Raw genomic sequence first — 25,022 nt, 5'->3', positions numbered from 1 at the left:
AGAAAGGACCCACCATGCTCTAGGTAAAGGCATCCTCTCCTTGGATTGCAGTTTCAAAGGACTCACCTGAGGTCCACAAGTAACACCTTCTTAGCAATGAGATGCCATAACTCGGTTTTATGACAACAGACATAAAATGTCTTCAGACTACCCATAAAGTCATCTTCAGTTTATTTGGCACAGTAAAATTCTTTCCATCTTTCCTTCCTCCCTCCCTCCCCTTCCTTCCCTCCCTCTTTCCTTTCCTCCTGATTTATCTTTATTAGCAACAAATTTTATTCATCTAATTTCACAGAAGACGACAACAGAAAAATAAAGCAGTCTGCCTTGTGCAGTGGAGATGGGTTGCCAGACCTCTAACCTTAGATTGGGAATGGCTACTAGAAATTCATGCATTTTATTTGGTCCCTGAAAAGCTGAAACCACAAAAATGGTTGTTTCAGCCGTGCAAGGCTTCGGACATGGAAAGTATACAGATCTCCTCCACGCCCTAAAACGCTGCTTACCTTTGTATTCAGCTTTTATGTAAAGTTAGTACTCATCTACCCGTGTTCTGGGTATGTTTAAGATTGCCAAAGATTTAAATGGTCCCTACTCATACTTACCAAGGCCATTCGTAATCCTCTCTATGATTAATCATATTCTATGATTAAAGAGAATACAGTTTATAGCAGCGCCTGAACATTTGGAATCTCTGTAAACATAAATACTAATAAACATCTAAAGATATGAGGAAGTTTTAAAAAAGATCCAAAAGAAAGAAAAAAGACAATATAATGAAGATATCTTTCAAAGCAGTATTATTTTACGAAGAAAGGAGGGGGCAAGTGTGATGTGTTCAAGGATGATGGGATAAGGTACAAATGAAAGTAAAAGAAAGAGGGTATGGAAAAAGCAGAGAAAAGCAAGGGAGAGGTGATGGGTGGTGAGATAACTCTAGCTGTATCCAGTGATGTATCCAATGATCCAGTGGGATATCCCTGCCAGCCTTGGGTCTAAGGACTGCACATGCGTGGCTGACACACACACACACACACACACATACAGTGAAGTTATTTCAGCAAAATGATTGCCACCACACTCATCATTTCTCCTAGCTTGACAGAGAACTTTCTAGGATGCAAAAAATTATCTACCCATTAGTCGTAAACTCCCCAAATAGTGAGACAAAGACAGTTGTGGAGACTGTACACTGGGAAATTTTCAAACATGAGTCCTTGCAAATCCTGTCTTCACTACTTGGGAATCTTGCCGATCACGGCGCTATCTCCTGCATCTCAATGCTATGGTATCCATCCACACACAGCCCGAGGGCCCAGCTCCAGGCCCTAGTCTTAGCACTGCTTGCCAGCGGATGAGAAACTTTAGATCATTTTGCAATAACTTCTGAAATTTACATGCTTTTTTGAACTCTCTTACACACCTTTCCCTGTCACTACTTTGAAAAGGCTTATGGATCAAGTTGGCAGGCAAGGAAAAATGAAATCTTGCTTTTACCTTCTGTGTTTGGGCTGGGTTGGCTGTGTATAGCTGACTCAATGCTTCCAGTGTGTTTAGCAAGATTTGATTATTATACACACTTGAATCTACTCCATGGCTTGTTGCTGAAACTTCAAGGGGAAGTTTTTAGGATCTGAAAAAACAGACTTAAAGCAAAACATATTTCAGATTTTAACTACCAGTATACAGTTTTCTGTGTTACATTTTAAAAAGTGTTTTCAGTGAAGATGTACAAATTTAGAAAGAATTAAAAAAAAAAAAAGGCCGAAACCGGTTTGGCTCAGTGGATAGAGCGTCAGCCTCCGGACTGAAAGGTCCCAGGTTCGATTCCGGTCAAGGGCATGTACCTTGGTTGCGGGCACATCCCCAGTGGGGGGTGTGCAAGAGGCAGCTGATCGATGTTTCTGACTGTCTATCCCTCTCCCTTCCTCTCTGTAAAAAATCAATAAAATATATATTTTTAAAAAATTAAAAAAAAAGATAAACCTCTTTTTTTAGGCTTTAATGACATCTTTTGACAAAAAAGAAATAGCCTGTTAACAGTTCATCCGTAGATGAAGAAAAGCAAGGCAGCAGCTAGCTGGAGGACCTCTGCTTCATCAGCAGGCTGGCTGCAATCTCGTATGCTCTCTGCCCAGCATCGACTTTGGAGAGGACTCGGAGCTTCCAGACTCCACCTGTTCAAGGCTATCCAGGGACTGGGTGGTCTCAAGGCCCTCCTCCCAGGAGGGTGTGACCCTGCTATCAGAGAAGCTCTGAAGCTGACTTCTTCCCACAGACCCTTGCTGACTTTCTGGGCCACCTTTAGTCCTAACCTGAACCAACTCCAAGGGCCAGGTTTTATTTAGGCTAAGAGATCTGATAGTTCAGAAACATGTAAAAAGGATGAAGGATGTAAAGTGAACCATGGGAAGAAATCTCACTGATTTGGTTTGTACATTGGTTTGTACATTTCATAGGATGGAGTAATTCAACTTGAGAAACAATTTTACTTTCTGGTTTAACCCAATTATGACTTGGACACACTTGGTTTTTTTTTGTTTGTTTTTTTTAATAAGGTGAAATAAGTAAAATAAATGTAAAGATTCTTGTTGTGCATTAACTTTTAAAAATGCTATTGATCTGTATTTTTTAATGACTATATTTTTAAGAGAATTAAAATGAGAGATTACTTCCTTTTTTTTTTTTTTTTAGAGAGGGGGGGAGAGGGGATTCATTTGTTGTTCCACTTATTTATGCATTCATTGGTTGATTCTTATATGTGCCCTGATCAGGGATCAAACTCACAGCATTGGCGTATCAGGATGATGCTCTAACCAACTGAGCTGCTCAGTCAGGGCCCAAATAAGAGATTTTTAAATAAAAATTACCCATCTCCTTATGATAGTTAAAACATCCATAAGGTCTTTTCTGAGCCCTCTTCTTCATACATATCAGTTACATATATTGTCTTATATAAAATATTGGTCTACAGGATGTTTTCAAGTATATATACTCTTTATTGCATTCCTTCATTTGCATTAAACAATATAATATTTATATTTTTCAATATAGTTTTGGACAAAACACAAAGACATGAACCTCATTGAATAAGAGACATAAGTTAGTACAATGCATGTTGTCTTCGTGGGAGGAGAAAAGAGGCAAGAAAGATCTAAAACAGACAAGAGAACCCAGGGTACTGGCTACCAGGAATCACAGAATTTCACAATACAGTCCACTTTTTGAAAAGCCACAAAGCAGCTAGGAATGAAAAGCTGAAACAAAGTAGACATGACATACAAGTCTACCAAAAATATGCAGATAGAGAGATCTGGAGATAATTTGCCTTGTGCCATGGGGACAGCTGACCGAGCCACACCCAAGTGCCATTGTGGCAGCGAGCTTCACGGGCAGTTGCAGATGGCTTCTGATTGCTTGTCCTCACATTTTAAGCAGCAATGGGGAGAGAGTAGCATGCTCCATAGGTCTCATCACCAAACATGATGACCTATTTAAATTCCTTCTAACTCAGTTATAAGACAAAGCCTTTGGAAGAAACGAGAAGGTAGAGGAAATGTATTAAGTGTATTGGAATGGACATTAAAGGACTGAGGGGAGAGAGCTGTAAAGTGATATATTTTTTTCTTAAGAACAGTGTTCTATTTAGATGCTAGGCAGTACAGATAATTAAAATAAAGGAAGGATACATTCTAAGTAAGTCATTAAGCTAAGGGAAAAAGAAAAGTGGTGATGCTAATAAGCCTTTAGTATTATACTAAGGAACTGACTCATTTAGAGTTGGACCCTAATCAATGCTGAAAGGATTGTAAATTATTTTAATGACTTTTCCCATACATCTTTCACAAGTTTTTAACAACACCTACCAGGTGGTAATGATTACCATATCTCTTACCACAGAGGAAATCAGTTACATTCAGGGGATGTCATAGCCAACACAGCAATACTCCTGACTTTCTATTAAGAAAGATCTCCTGATTGCAGCTTGGAAACATCTCTGAAAGTGATTGAGAACAGCATCTTAGAAATCCAAAGCCTGCCCAATTTCTTCAGGCAACGGTAACAACCAGCTTTCTGGGAGAACTTGAACCAAACACACAGGGAAGTTGTATGATAATCCCTGTGAGCCCTCCCTGCTCCTGGTTTACCTGTAGACAGTCTTCCTAGTAATAGGCCAAGCGTTGTCCTGCAACATCATTACATTTATTGAGAGTTTCTGGGTGGAGGGGAGAGTATGGAGCTTAAAATGAGTAGTGTTCACAAGTACAGTGTATCTCCCACACGTAAAGACTGAGGAAGAAGGAATCATCTTAGCTTGCAGGGAAAGGTAAGCACAGCATTCTAAAGCAAGTCTGTACCTTCCACAAAGGAGTGGACTATCTCGATAAGCACAAGGAGGGGACTTTTATTGCACTGATCATGCAGAGTGAGCACGTGTTGAAGGCAGGGAACAATTCACTTCATTTAGGGTCTTGAGTAAATCCAGTGTCGATCCCAGGCCATCTTTACCTTGGTCACTATGTGTTTGCAAATAGTCCATTTTCAAAGTCAAGGGAGCGACTGAAAAAGAAATACCCCAAACACAAGAAACAGATGAGGGTCTGCAAAAAAGTCATCACAAAATCACTAAGAGCTTCTTACAGGCTTTGTTAAACTTTCCACTATGCACTTGCTATGAGATGAGCATGTCACAAAGGGAAATGGTCACAGCTCCATGCATTTATAAGCAGGTCCCAACAAATATGTACCATTGAGTTTTTCCTACGTTGTGACAAGGAGGTTTGCGAAGCTGCACAGGGAGAGCAAACCAACAGTACAACAAGCAATTTCCTTGCTTGGTCTCTCAGACCTACAACACAGTGAAGAATTCTATAAATGGAAACAGTTGTCCAAGAAAGGTTGAGATTTGAAATTGATATGCACTGTAGAGCAAGCAACTTGTAGAACAGGCACTGGGATTTAAAAGAGTGGTAAGTCTGGTTGACAGTCTTAAGTGTTGTACATACATACTTACGCCCCTTCTTCTCTTAAGAGAGCCAAGAATTTTCTCACACGGTATTCAGGATCCATCTAAATACATCAGAAGAAATAAAGACGATGGGTTAATGGTGCCTTCTAATAACTATGCACTTACTTCATGCCAAGGAAATCCTGAGCTTCAGACTTCCATCAGTGCTCTGCTGAGTCACAGAAATGTGCTACCTGTTCCCTGACCAGTATTCTGATACACAGGAAGCAGATTGCATCATTCAAGAGAAGTGAGTGGGATTTCCTAGCATAGAGAATTACTCTATTCGAGGTTCCAAATGACCCAGCTAGTCATTCACAGACACCTCAGCTGCATGCTCCTTTAGGGAGAGCTATGTGAGGAGATAGCATGCCCAAGAAGACTAGTGTGAGACCAGACAGCGGCCATTCATGGGGGCTTAAATGGCATCCAATTCATAGGACACATCTAAAGCATAAAAGTGAGACCAAACTTGAAGAAACCAACTGCTGTTGCAAGTAATAATAAAAAAAAAAACAACTTATGCTGAAACTAAAAAAATGAAGAGTGGGATTGACTCCTCTAACTCAGGATAATCCAAGTCTCCTGTGATGAGAATGGTGTCGTGAGTCTAAGAAAAGATGGAGGAGTTCTGGTTCAGGCTCTAGGTTCAGGTCATTATAATTAATTATTAAGTTCCATTTTATATTCATATTTAACTAATTTGTTTAACTATATTCAATTTTCATTGGTCCACCAGAGATATAAAAAATGCTCATTAAAAATATCTTTAATTCCTTGAGATGAATTTTTATTGTAAGAAACACACCTAACTTTTAAAAAATGTACCAGGCAGGAGTCTGTTTCCCAAGAGGGAACTCCCTGCCCTCCAGGAATAGCTTTCAAATGCTCAGTGCAGCTGTGGGTAAATGTGCAATTGGATTCCCCCTCTAACTACCTTTCTTTCTTTTCTTTTTTTTTAAAGATCTCCTCTATCCCAGAAGTATAGAAGTTTCAAATGTATCAAAGTTAAGAGGTCAGACTACAAAGGACTAAAAAAAAGTGTGAATGCTAACAAAAGAAACATTTTTCTTCTTTGGGAATAGAATTACATATGAATCAATTGTCAACTTCTTTAAAAAAATGGAACTGGCTGGAGCTCAGTTGTAGTCAGTACTTGCAGGTCTTTGCCCATTAAATATATTTAATATGTGTGAGCAACGACTTACTGACTTGCCTGTAGCTATGGAATTAAAAGTCAAGAGAAAGGGAGGAAAAAAGTAATCTAGATAAATGACTTTATTCCCTCAGGTGACATCCAGTCAGAGCAGATCCTCAGCACTCTGCAAGTTTTAACAGAATTGTGTATAGTGAACAGAGAGGTAACATGACTTATATTCTGCTAGACTACGTGCCTCTTCACTTAGGCCCAGTCTCTCTAAGGCAGATCTAAAGAGAATTCACTCAGCTGCACGAAATCCATTTGACATGAAGGGGTTCAAACTCAGAGGCCTATGAAGTGTCAGTCGCTGAAGATTAGGTCTGAGTGCCCCACTCTCACTTTCTACCCCACATACACAAGAGGCATTAACTTGATCACTGACCTGCAGGCATGAAAGCAAGAGGCAGGGGTAGGGGTTGGGGAGAAAAACCCACATAGTTTCTTCTATGCAATTATTGAAAAAAAGTGTGTTGAAACTAAAAAAATGAAGAGTTGATTATCTGACAGGTTTATCTTTTTCCAAGGAAAGAGCCAATACATCTGTATATGCACTTTTACCAAGAAAAATCCTAAGCAAAGTGATTAGTCTGTAACTTTAACTTACTGCTCAAAATGGGAAATAAATAAATCGGCTTAAAAGTAGTCTGGTTGACAGTTCAATAGATTAAACTTTAGGTTCCTGAAAACCACAATTTTATTTTAAAATAAATTTACCAGCAAAGATTAAACAGCACTCAGTTCGTCTTTCCAATCTGTTAGTGGTCCAAGAGCCTATTTCAGTTGTAACTGACACCACCTCCGCCACCCACTGCACACACTGATCAAGAGGCAGGCTCAGCAGTAACACATATGCTTAGAATGTAGCCTAGGACCTCAGTAAACTCAACGCAAGTTCACTGAGCATCCTACTGTGTGTCTGGCTCTGTTCCAGGGGCTGGATTCAATAGTGAGTGACAGCCAAGGTCCCTGAACTCACTCACAGAGCTTGGTAAGGACACATTTATTATCTAACTAGATAAGCATAAGACACAGGATGGGTACACGGAGGGGGGGAGTTCCAAAAAGAGAAAAGGTAAGTTGCCAGTAGACGTGAGAAAGGCCCAAAGAAGTTTCATCTTTGCCCAAGCAATAGCCTGGAGCTCAGTTTTCCTATGGGTGCTTAACTATATAGGAGTTTGCATGACATTTCTAGGAGCCTAGAAATTTCTAGGGCAGGGGAAAATATACAGAGCCCAAGTCTAGTCTGCACAACTGAATTACTTTGTCTCTTAAAACAGTCTCCCAGGCTCCTTTTGGTGTATGTGTGGTAGCTGCCTGATCTCTGATGGACAACATCATCCCCCTCCATCAACTGGCTGTGACCTTGGATAACTCACCGACAACCTGTGGGACATTCGGTACTGTCATCTCTAAAATGAGCGGCAGCAGGACAATATCTCTAAAATGAGGGGCAGCAGAACAATTGCTCTTTGAAGTTCTTTCTAATTCTACGATCTAGTGAGTCCCACCCAATGTTAAAACTTAAAATAGCCCTAGCTGGCTTGGCTCAGTGGATAGGGTATGGCCTGCAGACTGAAGGGCTCTGGGTTCGATTCCAGTCAAGGGCACATGCCCGGATTGCGGGCTCGATCCCCAGTAGGGGGCGTGCAGAAGGCAGCCGATCAAAGATTCTTTCTCATCATTGATGTTTCTCTCTCTCTCTCCCTCTCCCTTACTCTCTGAAATCAATAAAAATATTAAAAAAACACACAACTTAAAATAACTTTATAACCTTTTCTTCTATTTTTGAATTTTAATAAGTGGGAAAGAAAAGTAGCAATAAATTATTGTTTGATCTCAGGCTACTAATATAAACGAGTTCAAAAATAATATAAGGAAATTATAACAATTAAAACTTGAGCAAACAGAAAGGCATATGAAGTTTCTATGTCTGAATCATATGGGGAAGGACATGACTTACCTGTAGGGACATTTCGATCAACATTAGCAGCTTCTTGATTCCTATCCAGACCTTTTTATCTTTTACTTGCTGTGCAATTATGGTACGTTCCTTATCCTTAAAGTTGCCCAAAAGCTACAAAAACAATAAAAGTAATGAAAGCACTATTATAGTGACTTGACAATATTAGTTAATTCTAACATTTATGCTTAAAAGAACAATGATAAGGACCAGCTGACTGGTTCAAGTTGACAGGATCCTCTCCTATTTAAAAAAAATCTAACCTGACCTTTCTAAACCCATTAGGTATAATAATGAAATTGAAAATTGGTACCCTAAATCCTGTTTTCCTATAGGCCTCTATTATAATTTAGAGGTATATTTGCTGGGGGAAAAATAGCTCCACCATTAAGAAATATCAGTTAAAATTTTTAACATTCCTTTCTAGAAACAAATCTATGTGTCAAAGCAGACTAAATTTAATTCTCTTACCCAACTCTGGCACAAAAGCTGCTCAAGCCGATAACCTGGAGACATTATCATATAAATAATTTCTATTTTGTTGGGAGTATGCCCCAATTTTATAGGTCTTGAAGATTTTAAGGAGACTTCACACTTGAACAAAGTCATAGATCATATTTCCTAACAGATCTCATCAAGTCACTTGTACACATTGATATTAATAAAAAGTTTAATGAAGGATTTATTTTTTTTAATTAAAAACTTTGTCATCCTCAAAAAGATTGAAGAAAACATTTTCATATTATGAATTTGATCATAAAACAGTTCCTTTTACTTCTGTAACTTTCATGAAGTTCCGAAGATTTTAATCATTGTTCCAATTTATTAAATAAATACAAGTAAATGAGCTGAAAGCTACTATGAATAACTGAATTTTCTAATTGATTACCTTCCCTGCCCTCACCCCACGTTTCTGGTCCTTGTAATCTATGTGCATCACTCATGCTGAACACAGAGTCACTCCTTCCTGGCAGTTTGTGTGCTGCCCTCCCCGAGAAGAGGGAAATTCACCCTAATTTATATTCATCTCTCATTCCCCTAAATCATGAAAACAACTGAAGGTATAGCCCAGGTCCCATATTCTAGGCTAACATAGAAACTAAACTCCAGGTGCAAAGTCTGGCACCCCTTAGTATTATTTCCAGCCCCAACTCCTTTCTTATAAACAGTGAGCAATCCATTGACTCATTTTCACCTCCAAAGCTTCCAACAGCTGCTCTCCTGTGGCAATGTTGGGCACGTGGATGGTGGTGCTGAAAGCGGTAAGCATTTCCATCTCCTGAAGGACATCTTTGCGGCTAGTGGTCCCAATAATAAGAAGCTTGCGGCCCTGACCACAGAGAGAAAACATGTTAAAATGCATAGGATAAAACTGATTTGAAAACTAGAGTAAGCCTGAACAATACCTATTTCTTTAATCGCAGAAATGCAAATGATTAGGCAATAAAAAAATCAGAATTTTCCTCTTGAAATTAAAAAAGAATAATCAACAACATGATTCAGAAAGAGCAACACTTTCTTCAGGACAGGATTCAGAAAGAGGCAACAACTCTTTCTTCTCATTCACATCAATAAAATAGTGGCTTAGTAAATCAGGGGACATACAAGCCAAGACACTTCAGTCCATGTTTGTAATTCATTTTTCACAGCCAACATGGTATATGTATAGTGGGAACTGGAAAAAAATGAATGAATGAATGAATGAATGAATGAATGGAAAGTCTGTATCATCCACTTGTGACACTGCAACAGATAATTTGCATATTTCTCTATTATTAGTATAGATAATAAGGTTATTCTTATATTTTAAGAATTTTGTTTTTAGCTTTAAATATTCTTTACTGACTATTATGGAAGATGGTTACTTAATATTAATTTTGCATTCCTCCCATATCCTTTCTCATCCTTCTAATACAGTTATTTCACAATCTTTGGTTAAATCTATATTCAGTATTTATTATGATTATATAAATGCGACTTACAGCTAAGACATATTAATTTCCTTTCTTGGGCAACATTTTGTTTTTAGTGGAGTTAATGATTGCCATTTTCCCCCTTTGCTTATTAGTTTACCAGGTACTTATCACAAGTTCATCTCCAAACAAATATAACCATGAATATTCTTTTCAATATAGTATCCAAACATGTTAGGAAATTCTGAAGTTGTTTTTTTAAAGACATTTCCCTCCTGAAGTCCCCTGTTCTCAGAGCTCAATCTGAATTGACTGCTCTCTAGGCCTGCTCCACAGCTGCAGTTCTAGAACTTTCCCCTCCCCTCTGTTATAACCCCTGTTTCCTAGCCTTCCCTTTCCTTCATTTATTCTCTCTTCCCTGTGGTGCATATACTTCAAAAGCTTCCTAAGAAGCTTTGATATATGAGAGGTAAAAATTTAAACATTTCCTTGAATGTCTGGAAATGCCTTTCTTCTACCCTTAATATTGTGCACACTATTCATAATTGATAGTTTGGCTAGGTATAGAGAACAAGGTTGGAAATAATTTTCCTCTCAGAATTTTGAAGGCACTCTATTATCTTTTAATTTTCAGTACTATTGGCTGGAAGACTGATGCCATTCTGATTTTCTGACTCTTTGTTTCTAACTTGTATTTTAAAATTATATCTTAAAAATATAATTTTAAAGGAATCTTTTCTTTATCCCTATGTTATGTAATTTCAAAATTATGTACCTTGAGATCAAGTCTTTCTTTACTCATTCTACTGGGATTAGATGGGTCCTTTCTAAACTGGAAACAATCATTCAGTCCTAGGAAATTTCTTTGAGGTTTCCTTCTGTTCATTTTCTTTCCTTTGTGCTCCCCCCAAACCCTGCCCCAAAACTTCTAGTAGTTGGATACTGGTCTACTAATACTAATCTTTTTCTTTTCTATTTTTTGCTCTTGGTTTTTATTTCTTTCTCTAATACTTTTTAGGTTAGCATCAACTTTATCTTCCAACCTTAACATTAATCTCTTTCTATAATATTATTATTTTTTATTTCTAAGAGCTCTTTCTTATTTCTTGAATCTTTTTTTTTACTGTATCCTGTTATACTTCATGGATACAATACTTAATTTTAGATTTCTGTGAATTCTACAGATTTTTAAAAATGTTTTCTTCTTTGTCTCTGTTTCCTCTGAATTTGTTTTTTCCTATTTGTTCACTGGAGGCTTTTCTCAAGAGTGTGGTCATTATTTGATGACTAATCACAATTAAGAGTTAAATTAATATCTGGGAGCTCTGAGTATGAGGGCTTCTCTACACGGTGAGGATGATCAGATAAGACTTGGCTGATGATTAGGAGTCCCTCAAAGGTCAGGATGTATAAATTGTTTCCCAGAGAAGACTCTTCCAATCTCTTTCCTGAGGGCTCTGAAACCCAGTTTCCAGCCTACTGGAAGCAGATGGGGAAAGGAGCCTGAGTATCTCGCTGTTCAATATGGAGACCTTCATTTACTCCTCTTTGCAGTATGGCACCTCTTTAGAGCAAGCTCTCATTTAATGTTCATTATAATCCTGAGAACTAAGCATTATCATTATCTCTATTTTACTGATGAAACTATTGAGTCTCACAGAAATAAATAATTTGTTCAAGGTCAAAAAACTAAAAAAGATGAAGCCAGGAATGAAAACCAGATCCAGAATCCAAAATTGTATGCTGCCTTTCTTCATGAAGAACAACCCATTAAAAAAAATACTTAGAAAACATAAGAGGAATACATTTTTAATGTATGTCACTGTATTTATATACACTTATTCCACAGACAAGCCTTTAACACAATTATTAAACCTATTCACAGATCTTAGAAATCCAGAGTTTTAAAATAAATATGCAAATAAATAATTATGTGGAAATTAAAATAAATATAGGAAAAGATTTTAAGAAGATGAAGAACAGATGCAAAAACAATTTCAATAAAGCATGCTACTGTCAACAAGCCATGCTAGCCTGTCTGAGTCTTATTCATTGTTTTTGTCCATCTACTGTCCTAAGAATAGATAATGCATCACCATAAACAAAGGCATGTCAAAGAAACAAAACAGAGTCCTTAAGGTAGAATTAGTGATTAGCACATCAGATGACTGTGCAAAAACTATGGGATAGATGTATACCTGTGATGTATACAGATGGAAAGATAACCATTATTAGTGAAGAAATCAAGTAGCTACAAATCAAACACATTTATCAACAGAGCTTTACCAAGCTCCTAGGTGAATATGGAACAGACCTTGTATCTATGGATAGATACAAGGGATCATTACAATACAATATGGAAAGGTAGAGATGTTGTCACAGTCTGTCATGGTGGAGGGAAGAAACATGAACCAGACGAACATCTCCTTTTCTCGGAGGAGGTAATTCCTGAGCTGAGTCGTAAGGAATGAGTGGGTTGGTTAGGACGATGAAGGGGAAGGTCATCTCAAGCCAGAAGGAGCAGAAATATATAAGTCCAAAGGCAAAATAACAAAAACAAAAACTGGGGTGCTGGGGTAATGACAAACGCATAAAGACTTATAAACATCTACTGTAACAGAAAAGTGGTGCATTTACCCTCCATTGCAGGTATTTTCCAACACTAAATTCTAGTGGTAAACTTAGAAACATATTCCTGAAGGCTAAGAGATGTCAAAGGCCACACAGGCTGGAACATCCTTACTACATTTAAAGAGTCAGTGGTTCTTCTCTTTTCTTCCTTAGTTTTTTAATGTTCCATAGCCCATAATTCAAACTCCCTCACCTTGTTCCTCTCTCACAGAGAACAATGCTGGCCCTAGAAGATGGCACTGAGGGAGAAGCTTCTTACTCATTCCAGAAAGCGGGACTGCCATTTTCCCAGTGAACCTTTCTCTTAGGCTCACAGTGACTACTGAGTCTCACAGAAACTCAGTGTTGAAAGACTGGGAAATGTAGAGCAACTTATAATAGAGATGCTAATTTATGTTTTGCTTTTCTTCTTGTTTAACAAGACTGCAAACACTGAACAGAGGTCACGACCCAGGCAAGTTCAGGCCTTGACTTGTAAAGCATCATCTTTACAAAAACACCAAAAAAAACACACACACCACATTACGAAATAATTAAATTGTGCTGGGCCATTTTGTATATTAATTAGTGGAGTAATGCTCATGAGGAAGCTTTATCATGAAAAAGCAGCTCTGAATGTATTAATATAATAAATCACATTGGAGAACGTTTTGGAGAAAAAGCTGACAGCAGCATAAAACAGGAAGACCAGCTTTAAAAATAAAAGTAGAGCTCAACCCAAGAGGGTAAATCCAACTTGTTAGTATGTGGCTACTAGTCTCAAGCCCACAGCGCCGAAACATGCTTCTTGATGGAAAGAAAAAAAACTGTTCCCAGCATACTCTTTACTGAGATTTGTCGGTCCTGTTGCAATAAAAAAAAAAAAAGGCCTAAATAAAATGACTATCTGCCAATCGGATTATGATAAACATTGTTCCAAGGTTAAGTAAGTATTAGTTAACTAATTCTTAGTGCCATAAGAAGCAACTCAGGTGAAAACATTACCATGAAAAAGGCAGGGCTCAGTCAGGTGTTGATCCTTCAAAAAACACTTCTTTACATGATGAAGAATGAGCCAAGTACTAAGCAGTATCTAAGCCTTTTGCCAAACAAAGGCCTAACCAGATAATCCACACCCTTTCATAGGTCCTGCCCATTGACTGGCCCCAATAAACTGATTTGTAACAAAAGTTCATATGGAAGAAAGCTTTTTTTCTTCTTAAATAAAAACGCCACCAATATAATACTGCAGTGAAATGGAAGGGCTGATTTTAACCTGTGAACAAAAGTAAAGTCAGTTATGCAGTAAAGAAAGGCCATTCTTTCCATATCATTCAATGCTGAGCAAGTGTAATACACCCTTAGTAAGAAGAATTAACTGTGAACAATTGGAGACTCTGAAATGGATTAAGAAGTTTAAAAGAGCAACTCTAAACTGCTGTGTGCTGGGGGCCTTAAATTTTATTTTCTGATGGTTAGAAGTTGAGGTTTTTGTAAACACGAATGAAACACTTCAGGATATTAAGAATTTATAAACCCAGTAACCAAAAGATACAATAAATGAGTTGATCAGACTATTAACAAGAATTTTTTCCATTCAGGTACTTATGGAATTATGTGATTTGGTTTGTGCCTTCAAAGTGATTATAATTTAGCCGGAAAGAACAAATAAATATTCAGGGACCACTACCAAATAACACATCAGTAAATACAAACTAATAATGGCAGAGGGGACACAGCACATGGGGACAGTTTCATTGGGGTGGGTCATCTAGGAAGATTCCTGTAGCACTGTGGAGACACGACAAAGGAGGCCCCAGAGGAGAAGGTGAGTCCCTAATGCTACTAAATCCTGTAAGGGTGGTGGGGGCAGCTGACCCAGAGTGCGAAGGGCTGGTAACGAAGTCTCCTTGGAGAGATGGGGAGTGGGCAGCCAATAAAGGAAGACTCAGAATGCCACACTAAGGAAGGAGATTGCGTATAAAAAGCAACAGGAAACTAAAGAAGGTTCTCAGGGAGGAAGAACTGTGATGAAGAGAAAGATGATCCCCGTGGCCAGTGAGAAACCTGCTGCACGAATCACATGCCAGTTCTAAGAGCAAGCATGCCAGGAGGGACGTCCGTATACCTCAGATATATGGTGGCATCCTTTTTAATGCAAGCCCTGGGCTGGCAGAAAGCAGGGGAGGAGAGGCAAGTACAGTCTCCACTGTTCATAGCTGTGCGATCCTGGCTAGATTATTTAACTTCTCAGGACTTGTCTCCTCCCCAACCATAAAAATGGGATTAAAAATCATACCTACCTGTCAAGAGTAGAGGAAGAATGAAAGGAGGTGAGAAGTTGAATGGTTTTGAGGGGAACCTGAAAAATCATCCTCTGCCTAGGACGTCAGGAATCTATAGCAGTAGGTCGGGTGGGTGAGCAGGGGACACCTGAAAATTCCTTTTTCCAACAACACAGGGCGCCAGCAGCAAAAGATTCTCCAAAAGGGCCAAGACTCGCTGTGTTAGGGGAAGATGAGAGCACCAATCTTCAGCTTAACTAGGGTTACAGTGAGGCCCAGACGAGGCCTGAAGCTAAAGATCAAACACCCCCTCAGAAGAGTTGGGGCAGCTGTGAGAGCGAGGGAACAATCAGTTCAGGGCAGAAGGTGTGAAAACACTTTCCTGGTAAGAGGTGCTTTAGTCCATCACTTATCCTAGCTTCATTCTTGAAATGGAAATAATTTCTTATATTTTACTTAGTTTGTATTATTCAATACAGAGATATTTTTTAAAAATTCTACCTAACATAGTGCTTGTACGACTTTATTGCTGCATTTATTTGCAAGTCTGAATCTTGTTTCTAGCCTGTCAACTCCCTCGGGGGAGGAGCCATGTTTTATTCACCGATGTTCTCCAGGTAGTTCTTAGCCCAGCAAGCCTAGCACAGCAGACTCCTATGCTCCCTCTGCCTAGAACGCTCTTCCCTTATATATCCACATGGCTCTCTCCCTCAAAGTCAAGGCGTTGCGTGAATGTCACCTTTCCCACAAAAATAAATATTGTATTTACTGATATGTTATGTTTTCCAAAATCACCCTCTACACCCCTTTTAAAACTGCAATCCCCACTTCCTCTCCTTCCTTTTTCCTGATGTTCCCCCACAGCATGAATCACCTTTTAACATACTAAATACTTTACTCATTTACTGCCTTTATTTATTGTATTTATTGCTGGTCTTCCTTCATAAGGACGGGGCTTCTATTTGGTTTTATTGATGTATTCAGGGCTAGTCTTGTACACAGAAGTTAATAAATTTGTGTTGAAAAAAAAATTTGTGTTGAATGAATGAATGGGGATCTCAGTGTAGCTTTCTAGCAGATCATTCTTTGTTATGTTCTTTCTTCTGGTTCTGGAAAAATGCACATTATACCAAGTGTTCAATAGGAAAATATATTCTGAGCCGTAAGGGTTGAATGCTATGATAACAAGTTTTAAAGAAAATAATCTGCCCTGGCCGGTTTGGCTCAGTGGAACTGAAGGGTCCCAGGTTCGATTCCAGTCAAAGGCACATGCCCGGGTTGTGGGCTCAGTCCCTGGTAGGGAGCGTGCAGAAGGCAGCTGATCAATGATTCTCTCTCATCATTGATGTTTCTCTCTCTCTCTCCCTCCTTCCTCTCTGAAATCAATAAAAGTATATTTAAAAAAATAAAAAAATAATCTAAAACGAATGGCATGTATGATTCATTTACAATATAAGTAGATGCAAAGGCTGTCATAGCTCTTTCTTTTAGCTAATTAATTGATCAATCAATGATCAAGCTATTGGTTAGATAATACAGACTTCTCTAACAGAGAAAAGATAAAATTCATTAGAAGCCATTAATTTAAGCTAGTGAGATAACCAGTATTAGTAAACATCTATTGCAACTCTTGGTTCCCCCACGCCAATGGGAAAAACTGACTACCAATAAAAACAACCAGGAATCTGGACGGTGAAAGGAGAGGAATGGGGCCTCTGCATATCCTGCGTGCATTTCTGATTTCTCATGCTCAAATGTCTGCAACTTCTTCTATTTTTTTTTTGGGGGGGGGGGGGGCGGTGGTAGTTAAATGTTTATGTTGAATACCAAAGGAAGGATGTTTCAAATAAATCTTGCTACAACTAGGCAGACAACTACAGTTAAACTCTCCATTAGATTTTACCCTGAAGCAAATTCTTAGTCTACTGTTTTTGTAACTATTGCAAGTAGGGCCGAGGACAATAAGGAGGGGAATTCATGATGCAGATTGGATATGAAATGAGAAACTTCACCCCAAATAATGACTATAGGCGAACAGCCCATTTTGTAATATTAAAAAATATTTTAGTACCAGTTTGTGAAAAAAGACACCGAGTCATCAGATTTTACCCTTGGAGTAGCTCTTAAAGATTACCTAGTCCTTGCCTTCTCCCTCTTCTGGTTATTTTGTAGCCGAGAAACCTGGGGTAAGAGGTAAGGGATCTGTCTGAAGCTTTTATATCCAGGAGGGAGCTGAAACAGAGCTCAGGCCTCATTGACATCCACTACGCTTTCTGTCCACTGTTCTTATTTGTGTATTTTAAACTCATATCATCAATAGCTGATCCTTAATTATGAGTTAGTTAGGTTAGATATATTACCTAGACATTATGACCTCTGAGCTCTTAGGAGAAAAGGTTAAATAAAGAAAATTAAATTATACTCTTAGTATTCTTGTACCAAAGGAATAGATGTGTTCTCTCATTATAAACTTAACTAAGACGACCACTGATTAATCTAAACTTCTTGACCTTTGCACCCACAGTAGAATTTTCCTAATTCTCTCAGCTTTTAGGTGCATACTCCCTAAAATGACCCCTCTGCTCTAACAGGTCAATTTTCTTTTTCTTTTATTTAATTTATATCTGTGATTAAAAATTATTTTATTTTATTTTATTTTTTTGAGAGAGAGAGAGGACGGGAGAGAAACATCAATGTGCGAATGAAACTTTGACTGGCTGCCTTGTGTACACCCCCTACCCAGTCATGTGCCTGACTGGGAATTGAACCTGCAGAGGGCAATGCCTAACCAACTGGGGTCAGGGCTATCTCTGTGATTTTTATCCATAAAATTCCTCTTTATTAAAATGCTTTCCAGAGTTTTCTTACAGTTCGCAATTCTCTCTCACGTTTAAAATATTTCAAAACTTGCCCTCATTTAACCCCACACAATCCAGTTTACTTCTTTAGGCCCCACCTTTCAGAACATGGATTCAACATGCCCAGTAACAATACCTCACTTATCTGGAGACCAATTTGCTGGACAATATCAACTATCCTGAACACACTTGTCCTGAAAACAGCACAAGTCCTCTAACTTCTAGGACGGAAAACAAAACACAAGTGACTTTATTCCAACTTATCATCAGTACAAAGGCACAGTGCAAGGGCCCATAAAACTTTGAGAGACCCACAAAAGTATTCTTTCTTTTAAAATCAGAAGAAAAAGACTTTCAGGTTGAAGAAAATGTTTTAAATACCAACAGTTAAAAAAAAAAAAATTTTTTTTTAACTGAAGGAAGGTACCTACAGAAGGCATAACATGGCCCTGCTTACAGGAAAGCTCCCCCAGCTTTCCCCATAGCCCACTTACTCTTACTTTACAAACAACTCGTGAGTCCTAGTGGTTGCTTATCTAATTCACAGATGACCAGAAGCAGCAAATTAGAAGAGGGGGAACTGTCAGAGGCAGGAACTGATACAACTCAATTGGATTCTGCAAGTAACAGCTGATAGCAAAACCATTAAAAACAAGAATAGGTACAAAAATTCAAAAACAAAACAAGGCAAAAAAAGAGCATATTGGGCCTACTTAATGACTACTGTGGCAATCTTATACATTCTAATAGTTCTTGCTGTTACTCATAGTATTAACTGACCCATGTGATTATGGTATGCAATGATGATCCTTATTCATTAACATAGTGTTTATAATACTTTGCTTTAGACACCAAGATATATGTAGCAATTTTTTCCTGTTAAAAAAGGCTAAAGTGGTGGTGAATACACAATACACTATATAGATGATGTAGTATAGAACAGTACACCTAAAATGTATAATTTTATTAACCAATGTCACCCCAATAAATTCAATAAAAAATAAAATAAGGCTAAAGTATAACACTTGATATTTAAAGAGGTTAAGATTCAGTCACTTGGAGAAAATGAAGCCTTTGATTTCTTATGAATTCCTATTCTTGCCTCCAGTGAAACTGAGTATGCCATATGAAGTCTAAGATAAGTAACTGTACATGACACATATCCTTAAGTTCCCAAGAATCAGTCAGTATATAAATAACAAGTCTGCTGATTCTGGCACAGTACACCCTTCGCCATCCCTCCCCACTGCTGCAGAGCGGGGACTCCTTAGCATGGCACAGTGGCCCTGAGAAATCTCAAGACCAAGATCAAGAACTACTATTTGTGAAATGTTTGTAGATTTTCTCAGGTAAAATGGACCATGCTTGCCTTTATATTTATATTTTATAAGAGTATATGTCACAAACACTGAATGGATTGTACTAAATTATTTGATGTCTTTCTGAAACTTGAATTTAACGGGGCATCCTATATTCGTATCTACTAAGTCTGGCAACCCTACACCGGGCAGCTTCAGCCCCACACCAGAGTGGACAGCTTGGTGAGCAGGGTGTGGGCTGCATGTTTACCCCATCCTGCCACTCGACCTTGTGCACAAACTGCACAACTGAACATGTGGTCCTGGATTATGAGCTCTTTGAGGGCAGGTAAATGTCTTGATCATCTTCATGTTTCTGTAGTGTGGAACAAATGCATATCCTAGCAAAAGCATATATTCCTTAAAGTAATATTTCAGACTTGCCTATCAAAAGAAATATTTTTGGATGGAAAATAAATTTCCTATCTCCCTTCCATGAAACTTAATATAACTGTTACCATCTATCTTAGTCAACCTTAGTCACACGGCATTCAACTGTCATGAGTTCAGACTAGAAGCACAGCCCTGAGCTGAATGCCGTGCGTCTCCAAGGACAACTGTGAGAGCCATTAGGCACTTTCATACTTTACTCTCAGGACCACAGGGTGTCTTACAGGCCAGACCTTAAATTAAATCAGCCTTAAAAAAAGAAATAAGGTTAAAAGATATTATATATCAACAAGTTTAGAGACAAAGGTAGAGTTACTTAACTCTGTTAGTCACACAGAAAATTAGTTGGAAGGGTTGGAATGAAAGAATTTTGACAGTTATGCTAAGTTAAAAATTAAAATAATAATATACACATTGTTTTTTATTTTTCCTGATTATAAAGTAATAAATTCTTATTGTAGAAAATTTATAAAATACAGGAAATAAAGTAGAAAAAAATCACCTACAATTCTACCATCTAAGTCATAGCAGTTGTCTTTAAGATGGAGAAATACTAGAACTGCCTTTTATTTTCATTCTTGAAAAAATATCTTTTGTATATGTTTTAAAATAAACATCATCTTATAAAATGATAGATGTATTAAACGATTGAAAAGATGAATTCAAATCTTTTTTACTAATAGGGTATGTGGTCAGAAAGTTTGGAGGCCATTAATATAAAGGCAATCACAATAGACAATTATGGAACACTTGCTTTTCTTTTTATAACTGAAATCTTTTTTTTCTTTATAACTTTGAAATCACACTATAAGAATAACTGAGGATTAAGTGCAAGGTGATTTGATAGTTATGCAGGCATTTGCTGACACAGGCTGAGTTTACATAGATAATAGGTCACTAGCTGGGTGGCCAGAGCTTTTCATCTGACCACTGTCACTTGGTATTTCTCCCTATCCTCCCTTCCCATCATTACCCCTTTTCTTCCAGAAACTTTCCCCTTCTTCCGCTTGCTCCAGGGCTGGCTAAGGCAGGGTCTGTAGGAGCAAGATGGCTGGCAGCTAGAGGAAAAAAGAAAGCTGCTATGCTCTTTCTTGCTGACATTTTTAGGACTGGCTTCTTTAGCAGTAGCCCATGGAGATGAGCTCCTTTGATGGGGTTGGCTACTTTGCTGGTTTTACTAGTAGATATTTAGATATTTTTTGTGTGTGTGAGGAAAGACAGAGTTTTCTTTGAAGTGAATAATAAACTAATAACTGAGTTGTGCTTTGCCGTTTACAAAGAACTATAATAAACATTTATCTTGTTTAATTCTCCCAACTTAAATATTACTATTGTTCCTACTTTACAAATGAGAAAAGTGAGGCTCAGAAATTAAGAAACTGGATTCGAATTCAAGTCTTTGCATTCTAACTCCTGTGCCATTTATACTGCCAATGCCAGTTTTATGTGTAGTTAAGAACCACCATCTTCAGAATATCCATCAACAAATATAATCTACATAGTCCAAATAGGTTGAGAAAGGGAGAGGGAGGAAGGGAGGGAGGAAAGAGAGAGGGAGAGAAGAAGGGAGGGAGAGAAGGAGAGAGAGAGGGAGAGAGAGGGAGAGAGAGGAAAACAGAGGGTTTCCATTTCCCAATGTGAGGGGGACGTAGATGAAGTGGTTCTAGACCAAGTAGTGACTTAAAGAGATCAAGGCCTGATTCCATCTTTATTCAATAACCATCAGGAATATTGATGGATTGTTCTGGACCTTTGTAAGGTTCCTCTTATTGGTTCTTCTTAGCCAATAGCTGTCATGCCATGTAGGATAAACCCCTAGGGAATCTCCAAAGATCTGTGTACTTGAGGACAGGAGGGTAGGAAAGAAGCTGTGAAATGCTCTTCTGTTCCACCATGAGTTAGAAGAAAGGGGGAAGTTACAAGTAACAGGTGGTTGCAGGGATAAAGCAAGTAGGTGGGCCAGTCCCTGGAGGCTGAGGACAAGTGCAATGGGCAGTGTTCTTAGAAATCTCTCAATGTGGGCCAGCCCTCCACTTCTTACCCTAATGAGCTCTGAAATTTGTCTCTACTTCATTTTTCCTTTTATAACTGGGGTCCCTAATCCCCAGGTCAGAATATTTGTCTTCTAAATTTCAGCAATGGGAGATGGAGAAGCAGCAACAAAAGAGGAAGAAATAGAATCTTAGATTTCAACCACTGGGCCCAACCAATGGGAATATTCAAATCAAGCAGGGTAAACATCCATTCCCTTTTCAAAGATCTTGGGATAAGACTATAAACCAGTTGTTTATAAATGGCATTTTCTATGGACAATGGCATACTCCTACTTTTCAGCAACTTTATTCCTTATGTCTGTGTAGTCCACATGTTTACAGAGCATTTCACTCTAAAATATCTCACTCCACAATGGGGTAGGTGAGGCAGGAGAATTATCTCCATGTTATAGATGAAGAAGACACAAAGGTCAAGGTTATATAGCCAGAAGATGACTCAGCTAAGACTCAAACTCAGGTTTTCTGACTCCAACTCCAATACAAAGAGTAAGTTCTGCAGAGATGGTACTCATAACTAGATTCATGGCCCCATGGAATACTATTATCAGCACTTTCCTAACACTAATGTCATGTCATAGTAATAAATGTAAGGCAATCGGGCTAGATAAAGACATCCTGAGAGCATATTCTGTCTAAGAACCATTAACATTTCTCTGATGATTAAAATTTAGGTATTTAATTCTGAATTACCTGAAAATGACATATCCTATATAATAAAGAGGGAATATGCTAATTGACCCTCACACCGTCGCAAAGATGGCAGCACCCACAGCCGATGAGGGGGGAATATGCTAATTGACTATCCTGCCCTCAAAGATGGTGGCACCCATAACCAATAAAGAGGGAATATGCTAATTGATTGCCCTGCCCTCAAAGATGGTGGCGCCCATAGCCAATAAGGAGGGAACATGCTAATTGACTGTCACGCCCTCAAAGATGGTGGCACCCACAGCCACAAGATGGTGGCGCCCAGTCCCCTCAGTCCTGCCAGGGAGGCAGGTGCGCGGCAAGGCCGGGCCCACCCCCAGGCAGGCCCGGCCGCTCTGTGCACCTGCCTTCAGAGTCCCCAGTCCCCTCAGCCCCCCAGCGGCCCAGGGCTGGCCCGAGGATTGCGCTGCTGGCAGTGGCAGCAGCAGAGGTGTGATAGGGCGTTGCATTCCCCTGATTGCTGGGTCGCCTCCCACTTCTGAGGGCTCCTGGACTGTGAGAGGGGGCAGGCCGGGCTGAGGGACCCCCCTCTAGTGCATGAATTTTCATGCACCAGGTCTCTAGTATGTCTTATAATTTTCTTGTATTCATGAATAACTATTATAGATGTGCTCTACCAACAAAATCCTATTTTAAAAACATAGTTTTTGTTTGGCAAGTATCTGTAGCCATGTTTTATAAAAGCATTCACCAAATTTCTTTTACTGTTTTTTAATGTATTTGAAATTATTCTACATATACAGTCATGTGTCACTTAACGATGGGAATATATTCTGAGAAAAGTATCATTAGGCAATTTTGTCATTGCTTGAACATCGCAGAGTATACTCACACAAACCTAGGTGGTAAAGCCTACAACTATAATTATATGTGTTACACTTTTATACAGCTAGTAGCATGGTAGGTTTGTTTCCACCAGCATCAGTACAAATATATGAGTAATGTGCTCTGCTACTATGTGGTGGCTAAAATGTCACTAGGCAATAGGAATTTTTCAGCTCCATTATAGTCTTACTAGAGGCCCGGTGCATGAAATTCGTGCACAGGGGTGGGGTGGGTGTCCCTCAGCCCAGCCTGCACCCTCTCCAATCTGGGACCCCTCGAGGGATGTCCAACTGCCCGTTCACAATCCAGAATTGCTGGCTCCCAACTGCTCGCCTGCCTGCCTTTCTGATTGCCCCTAACTGCTTTTGCCTGCCAGCTGGATCACTCCCTAACCACTCCCCTGCCAGCCTGATTGATGCCTAACTGCTTCCCTGCCAGCCTGATTGCCCCTAACTGCCCTCCCCTGCAGGCCTGGTTACCCCTAACTGCTCTCCCCTGCAGGCCTGGTCCCCCCCAACTGCCCTCCCCTGCAGGCCTGGTTCCCCCAACTGCTCTCCCCTGCAGGCCTGGGTCCCCCCCAACTGCCCTTTCCTGCAAGCCCAGTCGCCCCCAACTTCCCTCCTCTGCCAGCCTGGTCACCCCTAACTACCCTCCCCTGCAGGCTTGATTGCCCCCAACTGCCTTCCCTTGCAGGCCTGGTCCCTACCAACTGCCCTTCCCTGCAGGCCCGGTCGCCCCCAACTTCCCTCCTTTGCCAGCCTGGTCACCCCTAACTGCCCTCCCCTGCTGGCCATCTTGTGTCCACATGGGGGCAGCCATCTTTGACCACATGGGGGCAGCCATCTTGTATGTTGGAGTGATGGTCAATTTGCATATTACTCTTTTTATTAGATAGGATGGGACCACTGTGGTATATGTGGTCCATCATAGACCAAAAAGTTGTTATGCAGTGCATGACTATATATTATATATGAGTTCGATTTACAGGGAACTTTTTAAGACAATCTACTACTAAGCAAAGTAATTTATAAAGAATTACTAGTATATATAATATAGCAGCCATGTCATGTCATTTACTAAGTAAATGGAAAAATCAGGCCACTAAATTGTGAAGCATCTTCCTTTTTTTTTTTTTTTTTTTTTCCCAATAAAGAAGTCCAATGCAAAAGTCACCACTACATCAGTGATTGCGATTAATGTGTCTGGCAAAATGACTAAACCTCTTTCCTAAAGTGGTTATATATCTTCTTGAGTCATATTGTAGTCATTAGCCAGAGTTAATTTTGAACAGATAGATGGGGAGATACTCATGTTTAGGCCTGCACAATTTGGAGTCTCTTCCATTATCTGCTTATTTTGCTAAAGCAACCCTAAGCTTGAAGAGTTGCTTAATATTACCAAGACTTCCTAATAACATCTCTGAAGTCAGAGGGTACGAAGATGTCATAAGGGTTACATAAAAAGCAATCTTGTCTACAGAGCAGTAATGTTCAAACGAAAGCCATGGAGAAACAGTATGTCTGCTCCAGTTCCCACTAGGGGTTTACCAACAGTTTCTTTTGGTTCACACATTATGCCCGTCCTAGATCTAAACTTTACTTCTTTCTTATTAAGTAATATTCCTAGGTGCCAGAGCAACAAGGAAGTTATTTTTTTTAAAAAACACAACTTTATACGTTAGCTAAAATTCTGTTAGGTCTGAGTTCTTCAGTAATAGTGCTACGAATTTAGAGTGATCTTTTTTTGTAAAAGTTTACATTTTCCTAAGAGTTATCCAACTGGTATGCCTATGAGTTTCAGATGGACTAAGACAGTGGTCGGCAAACTCATTAGTAAACAGAGCCGCAGTTTG

At 39.1% G+C, this 25,022-nt stretch overlaps 1 protein-coding gene across 3 annotated transcripts in view; it reads right to left on the bottom strand.

Annotated features, from left to right (window-relative positions):
* Positions 1-2,990: 2,990 nt before the first annotated feature.
* NSF (N-ethylmaleimide sensitive factor, vesicle fusing ATPase) overlaps positions 2,991-25,022 on the bottom strand; it is a 121,752-nt gene continuing 99,720 nt past the window's right edge. Inside the window, exons 18-21 of one of the 3 annotated variants that reach the window (XM_079798058.1) lie at positions 9,365-9,499; positions 8,170-8,283; positions 5,015-5,070; positions 2,991-4,560 (exon numbers count right to left, since the gene is read on the bottom strand). In XM_079798058.1, the coding sequence (XP_079654184.1) occupies positions 4,518-4,560; positions 5,015-5,070; positions 8,170-8,283; positions 9,365-9,499 (348 nt within the window). In that variant the 3' untranslated portion in view covers positions 2,991-4,517. Of the gene's footprint in view, positions 4,561-5,006; positions 5,071-8,169; positions 8,284-9,364; positions 9,500-25,022 lie in introns of all 3 variants that reach the window. The other 2 variants (XM_079798059.1, XM_079798060.1) reach the window with 2 other exon arrangements.

The sequence above is a fragment of the Cnephaeus nilssonii genome (genome assembly GCF_951640355.1).
Source record: "Cnephaeus nilssonii genome assembly, chromosome: 19".
Taxonomy (NCBI): Eukaryota; Metazoa; Chordata; class Mammalia; order Chiroptera; family Vespertilionidae; genus Cnephaeus; species Cnephaeus nilssonii.
Note: the sequence above shows the minus strand (reverse complement) of the source record. Positions and strands in the feature narration are given on the sequence as shown.